At 42.9% G+C, this 14,888-nt stretch overlaps 1 protein-coding gene across 1 annotated transcript in view; it reads right to left on the bottom strand.

The window, feature by feature from the left end:
* ALPK3 (alpha kinase 3) overlaps positions 1-14,888 on the bottom strand; it is a 54,316-nt gene that overhangs the window by 15,214 nt on the left and 24,214 nt on the right. Inside the window, exon 6 of the mRNA XM_035714367.2 lies at positions 393-2,499. Coding sequence (XP_035570260.2) covers positions 393-2,499 — 2,107 coding nt within the window. The remainder of the gene's footprint in view (positions 1-392; positions 2,500-14,888) is intronic.

Here is a 14,888-nt window from a genome sequence, read left to right as displayed (position 1 = left end):
GGGGTGGGGGGAGAAAGGAGGGAGAACCTCAGTTTGGGTTCTAGACCCTAACTTCAAGAACCTGTGTCTGAATCTGACCCTGCTGCTGTCTCCTTGGGGGACAGGTCTGTGTGGAGTGACGGAAGAGTTGGTGGCGCCAGCCCTAGGACACTATGGGACACTATGGAAGCCAGCGCCGCACTAAGGGCCTGATGTCCTCCGTTCCACTTCACTCTCACTGGTACACGGGTGTACTATTCCCAACCCCCAGAGGCAGAGCCCAGAAGGGGACCAGGCCCTCTGATGCCACAGTCCGTGGGATCCTCACACAGGAATGCCTGCAGGAGGTGCTCTTCCAGGCAGCCCTCTCCTGGGAAGCCCTCCCTGCCCTCCCCGCCTTCCCTGTGGCTCACCTTTTAGCAAGTCTTTGGCTTTCCTGGGTTTGGCGGGAGTGTCCTGCTTGCCCTCATCTGCGGCCAGCTCTGCGTCCACACTGCCGGCCTTGGGACTTGAGCCCAGGTCTCCTGCTGCCGGTTCCTCCTCCGCCCGGGGCACCTCCAGCATCCCTGCCTTTCTGCCCTGAGTCGGGGAGCGTTTCTCCCGCCCAGGAGTCCCCGGGGACCCGGGTGCAAGGCCCTTCCTGGGCCCCCGAGGGGAGACAGTGGGGCTCTCCCTTTCTTCAGCCTTGGCCGCCTCCCCGTCGCCCGCTGCTCTGACCTTGGGTAGAAATCTCTTCCTCCGGGCTCCCAGAGCTAGCTCCTCAGGGGTTGCTGCTGGCAGGCCTATCAGAGCCTCCCCCGGGGCCTCCTCCTGTTGGAAGGAGTCCTGGGCCCTCCTGTCTGCCGAGACTGGTCCCTGACCAGAGGCTGTCTGTCCACCTGCCTCCCCCAGTGGCCCACCCACACTGCCCTCCTGGGATATCCCTGGGAACCCAGGCCCCTCGGGGGACGCCTCAGCCTCAGCCTCACCCTCACTGGATCCTCCCGAGGCCAGCCCAGAGCCCTCCTCTTCGCCCACCACAATGGCAGGGACGGTGAGGGTGCAGGGCCCAGGGCCCCGGGCTGCAGCCAGGGCCTGGCGGCCAGCCTGCACCTCACGATCCAGGAGGCCGGTGAGGCGGCGGGAAGTGCAGGGGCTCAGCAGGAGGCTCTGTGCACTCTGCACCAGATGGTTGTTCTCCACACGCTCCAGGATGCGCCGGGATGTCCGGGGACTCAGACCAGCCACTTCCACATTGGGGACCAAGGTGGGTGAGGGCCCCGGGGCCCCTGGGGCAGCTCGCTCCTGGGACTCTGCCCCTCCACCCCCTGTCTCTGTGCTGGAGAGCTTCAGCAGCAGAAGCAGGTAGTTCTTCAGGGAGTCTATGAGGCCAGGGTCACAGCTCCGGGGGCCTGGGGGTCTCCCCTCCACATCCGGGCCCTGGGCGCAGGCCCCCTCACCATCACCTGCTGTGGTTGCTGATAGGTGACTCTGGGTAGGGGTCCCTGGCCCCAGGTGCGGTGGGGGCACTGACCTCAGAACGGCCTGGTCCCCAGAGGGCAGGAAAGTGGCAGCACTCATGTGCTGAGAGGGCGGAGAGCTGGGCAGTGCCTCCCTGGAGCTCTTGGGCAGGCCCGGCCCAGGGGGCAAGGGCAGGATGGGCCCCTCGGGGCTCCAGCTGGCTGGGGGACAGCCACCCAGATCCATGGACAGCACTGCCCCCAGCTGCTCCTCCTTGGGGCATGGGATCAGGCCATCCTCTGGCTTGTTCTCGACCAGACCGGACCACTCAGACCCTCGGGATCTTGCCCCTCCCTGCTGCCCTGAACCACGACGGGGAGGCTGGGGTCCCGGGGGTGTGGGGCCACCAGCCGGGGCATCCAGCATAGCTGTCAGAGGGCTCCCGGGAACTGGCGCTGCTGCCTCCTCAGATGTGAGCACAAAACCAGATTCTTCTGGGACAGAGGACCCTTCTGAGGTCTGCTCAAAACACTCAATAGTCTGAGGAGACTGAGGACCCTCTGCAGGTAGCCGTTCAGGGACTCTGGACTGTGGGCTGAGGCTGGCCATGGATCCCTTCTCTGACTGACCTTTTGTGGCTATGCTCCCCTCTGACCGTGTCCCTCTGTCCTCCTGGATCCTTCCATCTTCCTGCATCCTCTCATCTGTCTGTGTCCTTTCTGCCTGTGTCACTGCCCTTCCCTGTGCCACCACATTCTCCTGGGGACTCCTAGCTGATGCTGGACTCTCACTTTCTTTGGGCACAATGTCCACCTGTGTCTTCCTATCCACCTGTGTCCTCTGTGTTGTTTGTGTCCTGCCTCCCTGGGTCCTCCTATCCACCTGCGTCTTCCCATCTGCCTCTGTATTCTTGTTGCCTCCAGGTTTCTGGTCAGCAGATGTCCTCCGATCTTCCTGGGTGTCTGTGTCCATGGGCTCAATGACACCCTGGCCTCTGGAGTTGCTGCATCCAGCAGAGACCGTATCAGCACTGTTGCTGGCCAACACAGTAGAAGCCAGGGTTGCCTGGGATTCCAGGACCTGAGAACATATGAACAAAAGCAAGAACTTGGCTACATGTACCTTAGGATCTCTTTCAACCTGGCATCCCAGGCGCCTCTGACCTCATGCAGAAGTGCCCTGACGGGAATCCTGCCACCAGGTTTTCCAGGCCTGCCAGGGGTTGGGAGGCAAAGGACATGTGACAAAATCCCAAGCCCACCCATCCCAATCCCTGGTCCCACAGTCTAGATGAAGGAACATCCAGAATCCAGGTCTAGCTCTAGCCCTCTCACCTCTCCCTGAAGAAAACCTACCTTTCCTGAAAGATTCTGCTCATGTGTCATCCCACCCTTTACCCCTGCCATTTAGAGGAAGGTGTCCTCTCTCCAGGGCTTCTGAGCAATAGATCTGTTCCCTCCCCCCTTTTTTATGGCTCTAACTACCACCAGATAGAATTATGGGTGAAATGGGAGAGAGCCAAAGAGCCTCCTGAAAATGGCCTCCATGATAGCATCCACCATTAACATTGAGTGAGTGGTAGTAATGTTTTCCCATCCAAATGGAGAAGGTTAAAGTAATTAGTAATTCCACCTGTGCTGGAAAAATCAATGAAACATTACACTGTCACCCTTTTGAATACACATTAATTTGCGAAGCTCTATGCTAGGCCCCTATTTATCATACATACACTGCCTCACTTAAACCTCACAATATGAAATAGTTGTGAGCATTCTCTGCATTTTAGAGATAAGAATACCAGGGCACCTGGCTGGCACAGCCAGTAGAGTGTGCAACTCTTGATCTTGGGGTTGTGACTTCAAGTCCCCCATTGGGTGTAGAGATTATGTTAAAACAAAAATATTTTTTAAAAAATTTTTAAGTAATCTTAAAGATAAGAACACACTGATGTGGTCAAAAGAGAAATGTGATCATCCACTGTCACACAGTAAGTGGTATAGGTTAGCTCAGAAGCCACGTGTGTCTAGCTTCAAATCCTAGGCTCTCTGCTGTTACACTAGATGCCACCCAATCAAACATAATGAAAAGGACTTCCAGTCTAAACACAGTGGCACAAGATAGCAAGCTGCCTCTTTTTCTCCTGAACATAAACAAAACCAACAAAGTAAACAAGAATAAAAAAAGGCAAACTTCATTATGAATGAAACTGGAGGCACAGAAAACCTACAGTCTCAAAAAAAAAAAAAAGTAAAAGAAAAAACAAACAGGCTGTCACAAGCAGATAGCTGAGCCCTGGGGAGCTGCTCAGGATTAAAAGCTATGGGGAAGAGAAAAACAGTGAAACAGCTTGGCAGGTGTCAGAACACGGCCGCCAAACACAGTTACTGTAGATGCAGGATTCATCCCAGTGTGATGACCCAAGTCAACATCTTACAAGAGCTATGGGATCATGGAGAGTCAGGTGGAAATCACACTGAAGACATTTAAGGTGGACATCCAGCAGATGCAGGCAGAGGAGAGTGCATCAGCCCATGGGCAGCATATCTCAGAAAACACTAGCAAGCATATGCTACTGAAGAAACTTCCTGGGGGCACCTGGGTGGCTAAGTGGTTGAGTGTCTGCCTTCAGCTCAAATTGTGATCCTGGGGTCCCGGGATAGAGTCCTGCATCAGGCTCCCCGCAGGGAGCCTGCTTCTTCCTCTCCTTGTGTCTCTGCCTCTCTCTCTGTCTGTCATGAATAAATTTAAAAAAGAAAAAGAAACTTCCTGAAAATCTCTAAACTAGGAACACTGTTTCTGAACTTACAATAACTTAGGGAATATCATTCCCATGAGCCCTGCTTGAGGAAACTACTGGAGAACATACTATGGTCAACCAAAAAGATGATTAGGGAAACCACAGCAAAATTCATGCCAAGCATTAAATATGTATTAATTATATAATCAAGACTAGAATCATGAGATGCCTAGGTGGCTCAGCGGTTGGGCATCTGCCTTCGACTCAGGGCGTGATCCTGGAGTCCTGGGATCGAGTTCTGCATCGGGCTCCCTGCATGGAGCCTGCTTCTCCCTCTGCCTGTGTCCCTGCCTCTCTCTCTCTGTATCTCTCATGAATAAATAAATACAATATTTTTTAAAAGAAGACTAGAATCAAAGGGGTTTAGGGTAGCAGAGCAAAAATGTCAGTGTCCTATGTACTGACCAGGCAGAAATGATACAACTCATACAAAAGGGGAAGGAGGTAGAAGGTGGCAAGTGGTCTAAATTCCTTGACTGTATCACCTATGCAAGCCAGGAATCAAAGATTTACTCAAAACTGAAAAACCAGGTAATAGAAATACAGGATATTGAACTACACAGAGATTATCACCTAGAAATAAAATATGGAGCTAATATGAGATAGAAAATGACAGGGGGAAAGGGGTAGTGGAAACACTGTATCATAGCTCATCATAAAAAATTAAGACATTGAACAGAGGAAATACTTAATGGTATCATATGAAACATAAACATATATTATAAATTACCACATACAAATATTTCCAGTTATCAGAAGAACCACACACAAAACCAAAGGAAACACATCATATAAAGAAAGACCTTAAAATATATATAATTAAGCTACATTTTAATTAAGTACAGAATTTAAAGTTACTGAATATGGAGTTTTAAATGAATGATGCCATTTATTCAAATATGGGAAAAATAAAAGTGTGGTGATGCTCAGAAGCCATCAAATAAAAGCCTGACTGGTCAAAGAATTTAGTAAAAATGCTTCTCCAACATCTCTGACAACCAGTAAGATACTCTAACAGACAAAAACCCCTTGGAGCCAACAAACAACAATTAAAAATATAATAGAACACTTCTGTTAACTCCTGGTACTCTAGGATTAGGAAGCATTAACATGGGCGTGAAATCTATAAGTCGACAAGGAAAATGCTGATTTTGCACAAGACTCATAAGAACAGAGATTTTTTTGCCTTTTTTAAGATGTTATTTTTAAGTCATCTCAACACCCAACGTGCAGCTCAAACTTACAACCCAGAGATCAAGAGTCACACGCTCTACTGACTGAGTCAGCCAGGCGCCCCTAGAGCCTTTGATTAAAGGTATCTTCTCTCCCCCAACCCCAAGCCCAATCAGTCCCTGAGTCCTATCAAACCTACTTCCTCAGTGTCTCAATATCTATTCCCTTCTCTATTTCCACTGCCAACTGTCTAAACCAGGCTGCCAACAATTCTGTCTTGCCTGGACTGCTGTAAAGCCTCCCAACTGGCATCCATGACTCCAGCCTTTGCCTCTGCGTGACACTTACCCTCACTGCAGCCCAAGTGATCTTACTGAAATACAAATCCAATTGTGACACTCCCCTGCTTAACTACCTCTCCAGGGCTTATCATCATTTACAGGATAAAGCCTAAAAGCCCAAGCCTCAAAGAGCAAAAAATTTAAGAACACTGCTGGCCAGAGTATGGGGAAACAGGTTGTCAGCACAGCTTCTATGGACGGCAGTTTGGCGTAATTTAATAAAATTAAAAACACTTATACTCTTTGACCTAATAGTTCCAATACGAGGAATTTGTCCTCTAAATATATTTCCATGTGTAAATGGACTTACATACAAGGATATTCACTGCAGCACAGTTTATAACAGCAAAAGACTAGAAATTACCCAAATTCTATCAACACAGAATTGATCCAGTGAATTACAGTACATCCATATTCCAAATAAATAAAATAAATATCCAAATAGGAAAGCAACGTGTGGATAGAAAGTATAACATGCAACCTTTGTGTAGCAAATATACAGACACACACATATTTCCAAACAAAGGGAAACTAGCTTTGGAAGTATGCCCAAGAAACTAGTTCTGGCAACTGATTTCAGGAGGAGAAATTGGGTTCGGGAGGAGGGTGCAGTTGAGGAAGACAATATTCTCCATATATCTTTTCTACTTTTTAAATTTTATACCAGGTGTACATGACATATACCAAAAATTTTCAATTTAAAGTGAAAATAAGTAACTTAAATCTTGTGTGATCAACAAAGCCCATCCTTCAACAAGGGTCCCAGGTCTCTCTTTCCAGGTTCACCTCTTGGGTTCCTCTGTCCACCCCCACTAAGTTACTATAGTGACCACTATGTTATTTTATTACTACTCTGTTATTTTCTCTCTGCTGGACAGTCTCAGCCTTCTCCTTGGTCAACTGAAAGACTCCTTCTCATCTTTGAGGACCTCACCCATGTTTTCTTCTCTTCTTGGAAAAGTTCTGAGTCTCCTTCACCCCCCACCCAAAAACATTAGTGGCTTCCTACCCTATGCACCCACAGCAAATGTAACTACCTGTATTGGTAAACACTCATTCTGTGTGGTAGTTATTTGTCTCATGCATGTGGCACCTCCTAATGTGTAAACTCTTCTCCTCCAAAGAGGTGGACCTAACACAGATCCAGGGTTAAAGGTGGTACTAGGTAACTACATGGTGAATGATCAATTGAGTACTTTCCATACACTTCTGCAAAGGCTGACCTCTCTAAACACTCTGGTGTGTGTGTATGTCTACATCAGGAACTGTGTGGAGATATGAGGACGGCCAAGTATTTCTTTAAAATAACCATGGTGTGAGCAGGGGTGAACCCTGCTGGTTCGGTGTGAGCTCTTTCTTTCTTTCTTTCTTTCTTTCTTTCTTTCTTTCTTTCTTTCTTTCTTTCTTCCTTCCTTCCTTCCTTCCTTCCTTCCTTCCTTCCTTCCTTCCTTCCTTCCTTCCTCCTTCCCTTTCCTTTCCTTTCCTTTCCTTTCCTTTCCTTTCCTTTCCTTTCCTTTCCTTTCCTTTCCTTTCTTCTTTTCTTTCTTTTTTTCTTTCTTTCTTTTTCTTTCTTTTTTTCCCGGAGTAAGCTTTTTCACCACAAAGAACAGCAATATATTTAATTTTCCATCCTGTCTTACTGTCTTCCTCATAAATTCTCAGAGACTAAGAACACAGTCTGATTCACCTTTGCATCCTGCACAGGCCTGAGCACATAGATTCCAGGAATCAACTACTGACTGACAAGTACTATGGCTTCTAACTCTCAAGATGGGACATGGTCCTGGAGTGTTGCTTTGGGAAACCAGGGGACAAAACCAGGAGTTTAACAGGAATGGTGAGGACAGTGCCTAGGACCTGGAATCTCCTTCCTCTGAAACCCAGACCCAGGGCTGATACGGAGGCTCTATCATCTTTAAATGTTTGGTAGAATTGTCAATAAAACTATCTGGCCAGAAATATTTCCTTTCTGGATGATTTTTAACTACAAATTTTATTTCTGTAACAACTATAGGATTATTCAATTTATCTCATTGTTTGCAAGAGTTTGGTACTTTGTAGTTTTTAAAGAATTGGCCTATTTCATCTAAGTTGTTGAACTAAATGCATAGTTTTTCATGATGGTCCTTTATTACCCTTTTAATACTTGCAGAGTCTCTAGTGATATTATCTTTCATTCCTTTTTTTAAAAAATCTTTTTTAAAAGATTTATTTATTGGGACACCTGGGTGATTCAGTGGTTGAGCGTCATGATCCCGGGGTCCGAGTATCGAGTCCCACTTCGGGCTCCTTACAGGGATCCTGCTTCTCCCTCTGCCTATATCTCTGCCTCTCCCTTTCTGTGTCTCTCCTGGACAAATAAAATATTTTAATAAATAAATAAAAATAAAATATTTATTTGTTTGTTTCAGAGGATTAAGAGAGAAAGCACAAGTAGGAGGGAGGGACATGGGGGAAGAATCTTCAAGCAGACCCCCATTGAGTGCAGAGCGAGCCACAGGGCTTGATTCCATGACCCAGGAGATCATGAACTGAGCCAAAACCAAGAGTCAGACATCCGACTGAGCTACCCAGGCACCTCTAAAAATCTTTCTTGAGGTATAATTGACAAAAATTATGATGTTTTGATATACCTATGTATACCGTGAAATGATCAACATGATTAAGCCCTTCTTTCATCCTTAATGCTAGTCATTTGTGCCTTGTCTCATTTTTTCCTTGTCTCATTGAGTCTTGCTAGGGGTTAATCAATATTACTGATTTCTTTTTTCAAATAACCAGATTTCAATTTAATTTGTGTTCTCCATAGTTTTTCTGTTCTCAATGTCATTGTTTTCTGCTCTTTTCATTATTATGTCCTTCCTACTCCTTGTTTTGGATTTATTTTGCTCTTTCCTTTTCTGGTTTCTCAACATGGGAGCTTAGATTATGGACTTCAGACCTTTCTTTTTTTTAATATAAATATTTTAATGCTATAACTTTTCTTCAAAATATTTATCAGGATCCAAAATTTTGATGTGTTGTATTTTAATTTTCATTTAGTTAAAAATATTTTCCAACTGCCCTTAAGACTTTCCTCTTTGACCTATCAGAGAGTATTATAAATATTTTAAACTGTTTGGAGACTTTCCTATTATATTTTTTCATGAATTTGTAGCTTAAGTCCATTTTGGTCAGAAAACATACTTCGTGTAATTTCAATTATTTTATGTTTGTTAAAATTTGTTTATGACCTAAGATATGATCTCTTTTGGTGAATGTTTTACACGCACTTGAAAAGAACAAGTATTCTGGGGTTGTTACATGGAGTATCCTATGCATGTGTTAGGCCCAGTTGGTTGATAATGCTGTTCAGCTCTTTTCTATTCTTATTCTTACTGATTTTCAGTCTATTAGCTCAAGATGTTACTGAAAGAATGTCAAAGTGTCCAGCTATAATGGCTGATTTGTCTGTTTCTCCTTCCAGTTCTTCATCTATTTTGAAGCTCGTTGTTAGAGGCAAACACATTTTTTTATTATGTTTTCTTAAGTGGATCCTTTTCTTATTATATAATTCACAATTTTGCCCTGGTAATTTTCTTTGCCCTGGAGTCTACATTGTCTGAAATTAATATGGTCGCTCCAGTTTTCAATTGATTAGCATTTGTATAGTGTATATTTTCTATCACTTTACTTTTGACCTACCTATAATATCATAGTTGAAATCAATTTCTTGTAAAAAGCATAGAGTTAAGAATGGTTTTTGACTCATTATCATAATCTCTTTTTTTTTAAAGATTTTATTTATTTATTCATGAGAGACACAGAGAGAGAAGTAGAGACATAGGCAAAAGGAGAAGTGGGTTCCTCTCAGGGAGCTCAATGTGGGACTCGATCCCTAGATCTGGGATCGGGACCCCAGCTGAAGGCAGACGCTCAAATGCTGAGCCACCCAGGCATCCCCATCCCCACACTCACAATCTCTTGTGTGTCCAGACCATTTATATTTAATATAATTATTTATATGTTTGCATTTAGATCAATTATTTTATTATTTGTTTTCTATTTGTTTCCTGTTTTTTCCTTCCTCTGTTTCCCCTTTCCTATCTTCTTTTAGTTTATTTGAACATTTTTAGTATTCCATTTTAATCTATATATTGTGATTTTTATTATATTTCTTTGTATAGTACTTTAATTGTTGCTTGAGGGCTTACTATATATACTTAACTTCCTGCAGTCTATTTGGAGTCAATATTTTACCTCTTCAACTGAAACATAGTAATTTTACCACCATATAGGTCTCTTTATCCTCTCTCCTTTATGTTGCATGTTTACCAAGATATTTACCATCTCTGTAGTTCTTCCTTCATTCCTGATGATACAAGTTCCCTTCTGGTATCATTTCCCTTCTATAGAAAAAATGTAGTTTAGCAATTCTTTCAGAACAGGTCTGCCAGTGATTTATCCTGAGTTTTCCTTTATCTGGTAATGTCTTTACTTCACCTTCAATACTGAAAGACATTTTTGCTGAATGTAGACTTATAGATTGAAAGATCTTTTCTGTTAGCATGTCTATTATTCCACTTCCTTTTGACCTCCATTGTTTTGAATGAGAAATCTGCAGTCATTTGAATCATTGCTCTCCTAAATGTATTGTCACTGACTATTTTCAAGAATTTTGTGTTGTCTTTAGTTCTCAGCAATTTGATTATTGTTTTTTGGCATGGAATTCTGCAGCCATATCTTATTTGGGATTGCTGAATTTCTTGTCTGTAGGTTTGTGTCTTTTGCCAATTTTGAGAAGTTTTCAGCCATTATTTATTTATATATTGTTTTCTGCATCATACTCTTCTCTACTTCTGGGTCTCCAATGACACAAACATTAGATATTTTGATTCTATACCACAGGTCCCTGAAGCTCTGTTTATTTATTTTTCCTAAGTTTTTATTTTCCCTTATTCTGATTGAATAATTTCTATTGATCTATCTTTAAGTTTACTGACATTTTCCTGTCACCTTCATTCTGCTATTGTGCCTAGCCAGGAAGTGTTTTTATTTCAATTATTGCATTTTTCAGTTCTGAAATTAAAATTTAATTCTTTATATTTTGCATTTCTTTGCAGAGACTTTCTATGTTTCCATTTATTTCCAGAGTGTTTACCCTTACATTTAAAAAAAGATTTTGTTTATTTATTTGAGAGACAGAGAGAGTGAACATGGAGGGGCAGAGGGAGGAGAGCAGACCCCCCCCCCCCATAGAGCAGGAAGCCTGAGGCAGAGTTTGATCACAGGACCTGGAGATCATGACCTGAACCAAATGCAGACACTCAAATTACTGAGCCACTCAGACACCCTTACCCTTACATTTTCTCACATTTTTATAGTATCTGATTTTAAGCCAGATAATTCCAACATCTTTAACTATTTTCCCATACAAGTTGAGATTTCCTGATTTTTCACATGTTAGGTAATTTTTATTGTATCTAGACCTTTTGAATATCATGAGATCACTTTTCAAAGACTTTGCAGTGCTATTCAGATCTGTCCAGTGTATATGCGCCCACGGGCCAGTCTGGGACCTAGAGGATGGTCTTTTAGTTCCATTCTCAAAGTTTTTGATACACTGTGCAGAACCAGATCCATGCATGCATGAATAGCTTCAAAACAAGCCCAGGAATTTATAAATAGCTTAGGAAGTCACTTTCTCAAATGTTCCTTCTCCATGATCTCCCCTGTACTTTCTGGGTTCATAGGACTCCCTTCTTCAGTCCTCTGCCCAGATAGCTGGGGTTTCATACTCTGTAACATACTTTCACACATGAACCTGTGTCCTAAGCCAAGGAAGAGACCCAAAAGAGAGAAAATTTTAAAAGGAACAGGAATTCCTCCTACCCTCTTGGGGACCACAACTTCTCTGAATGGAGGGAAAGATTCCCCATCCTCAAAGTTTGACACCTGTGGACATTGCTGCCAACACCAGAAGATTCCTTTCCTTGTCCTCAAGTCTGATGTAGAGTAGAAGACTTCTTCTGAAGTAAAGCCAATGCTTACTTCTGAATTTCTGATTACATTAAGACCAGCCCAATAGAATATTAGATCTAAAAAACAAACAAACTGGTAAACACTGCTGGTTCTGGGGTACTTTGAAGTCTGGTCTTCTTCCCCAGTCTGCCTACTATTTGCTTATCAAAGTCATCAAATAGCTACACCATGCATTTTGCCCAAGTTTTTAGCTGCATTCAATGAGAGATATAGGGTGAGTGGTTTTGTCCCATCTTATCCAGAACTGAAAATGTTATAACCATAACAACTAGCTTCATACTGCCTATTGTATTTTTCAGTTCTAGAGTTCCAGTTGGTTGATTTTTAAGTCTATCTCACTTTCTATAGTTTCCACTTCTCTGAAATTTTCAATCTTTTTACTTTCTTTGCATACAGGAAAGTTTAGTTTTCATGCTCCATGTCTGATAATTCCAAAAGGTGGAACCCCTAAGGACACATTTGTATTGTCTGCTGTTTTGTTACTTCCTTTTCATGTTTTCCTCTCAGAGCGCTTCTTATCTTCACTTGAATGCCAAATATTATATTTGAAATGCTTTTTAAAAATTATTTGAAGGTTAAAGTCATGTTATCATCCTCCAGATGATTTTTGCTTCTTCCAGGTGCTTGGGGCACCAAGTATCTTGAATCACCTTAACCTAACTTCAGGGACTGAGATATTTCTTAGTCATCCGGGCAACTCAAGATAAGCCTCAGTCCCAGGGTACTTTGCTTCTGGCTCACAACTTCTTCAGGATCCCAACCTGAAGATCAGGGGTTTACCAGGGCTACTACTCTTAGACCATAGACTCCAATCTTTGTTCCCTAGTCCCACAAGTCTATCTAAAACACTGCTGAGTCCCTCATTCTCCTCTTCTGGAGTAGCAAATAGACACAGGATAAAAGTTATGCCAAATACTGGGCTCACCATTCTGGATTTCCATCTCCTTCCATATTCTGGACCAATAACTCTTCACCTTGTCCTTTACTAGTTGTCCTCTATAGGAAGTTGGTCTGAACAACCTAACCTAGAACTACTGGAAGCTTATATTCAATAAATGTTAGTTCTCCCCCCTTTCTGTCTCACCCCCAAGCCTGGATGATGTTACAGTTAATGCTAAACAAACCAAAGCAGAGCACAAGATATGGAAGAGAAGAAAAAGTGTTAAGAAGCTTTAAGAGCATCTGGGCATTAAGACTAGGACAGATAGGTTTGCATTCCTCGTCTAGCCCAACACCTTACTTTTGCTTCATGCTCCGTGACCTTCCCAGAATGTCTTCCTTCCTCTCTACCACCTATTTTTCAAACTGGGGATATTATGGGCATTTTTCTATGTTAAAACAACAACAATAATAATTTCTATTTGATGTTTTTCTACTATGATATTTCCAGTAATGAATCCTGTACATGCTACCAGCCAGTCTGGCCACTTCCCAGATCCCTACCCTAGCAACTATGGACCACTCTACTCTCTTTCCCTGGAAACCTACAGCAGCAAACATTCACCACACCCTCTCTGTACTTAGGGTTTGGTTTAAGTCTAATCTCCTAGATTCACTAGATAATTCCCTAAGGATCATGTCTCTCCTCAAGCCCTCTTCCCTTCAACAGCTCTCAGAAAATGCTTGTATTCATGTGTTCTCTGAAAACAGAAGATCCCTTATTTGGGAGTGGAGTTACCAAACTGCAGGATGATCATCCTCAAGACTTATAGGTTTTCCCAAGAAGAGACACTCAGAGGTCTCAAGGCATTCAGCGGAGCTCTCTCATGTGTACACTGTTCCCCGCAAGGATGTGGGTGGATGGAGCATTCCACCATGTCCCCACAGCTGTACCTTAGCTCCAAAGATCTGAGCCAGTCTCAGAGAAGATCTTGGCCTAGGGCACTAAAAAGCAGCATTTGAGGGCACTGATGGCCAGTTCCCCACTCATTAAGTACCTTCAGGGAAGATCACTTCTGCCCAGGGATAGAGCTGTCTGCACAACATTTCTGGGCTTAAGAGGGGAGGAGGGTGTCTGGATATTCTCAACAACCCCAACATCTGCTCCTTATCCATAGCCAATATGGAAGCCTAATTTAAACTGCTGGAGACATCCATTATTTCCAGGAAAGGAAATCAAGACAGAGTCGAAGAGCAGTGGCATCATGTCCCAGAGGCAGAGATACTTCAAGTACTGGACCCTAAAAAGAGACGTGCTGGGCCCATATAAAAAAACAACAAGAACTTAAAAAGAGATATGAAAGAATGATTAAATAATGGAAATGAATACCATGCTGTCAGACAAGAAAGCTAAATATTAAGATATGGGTTTTTCCAAATTAATTCTTATACTTACTCTAATCCTAACCAGAACACCAGTGATATAGAGACAGCACATTAGTGGTTGTCTGGGTCTGGGGTGGGAATAAGGATGAACTGCAAAAAGGAACACGGATCTTTCTAGGGTGATGGAAATGTTCAAAAACTAGATTTTGGTAATGCCTGAATAACTCTAAATTGTGTACATTAAATTGCACATTTGAAAGAGGTGAATGTTATGGTATATATATAATATATACATATATAATATGTATATATATTATGCCTCCATAAAACTGTTTAAAACATATATCTAGCAAGTTTTACTAAAATATCACTCCAAATACAAATCGGACTTCAGTTTTCCATGAAAAGATTTAACAGGTGTATGATCTTATTAAAAATAGCTTACCACTTTTTTTTAAATGTGATTTTTTAAAGTGGTAAATAGGGCAGCCCAGGTGGCTCAGCGGTTTAGCGCCGCCTTCAGCCCAGGGCCTGATCTTGGAGACCCGGGATTGAGTCCCACGTTGGGCTCCCTGCATGGAGCCTGCCTCTCCCTCCACCTCTCTCTCTCTCTCTGTGTCTCTCTTGAATGAATGAATAAAATCTTTAAAAAAAGTAAAAAATAAAGTGGTAAATATAAAAGTACAAGGTAAACAAAACAAAACAGTGATATCTAAAAGTTTAAGGAATTTCAAACAATGATTTTTAAATTTCCCTACAAAAAATTTTTTTAAATAAAGTTTCCCTACAGGAATAAACAAGAGAAAATAGCAAAGAAAAATTTTAAAAGAAGCCTAAGAGGATTGGTCTGCCAGAAAGTAAACTACAGTCAT

Source organism: Canis lupus, chromosome 3 (genome assembly GCF_003254725.2).
Source record: "Canis lupus dingo isolate Sandy chromosome 3, ASM325472v2, whole genome shotgun sequence".
Taxonomy (NCBI): domain Eukaryota; kingdom Metazoa; phylum Chordata; class Mammalia; order Carnivora; family Canidae; genus Canis; species Canis lupus.
This window is presented reverse-complemented; position numbering and strand designations above follow the sequence as displayed.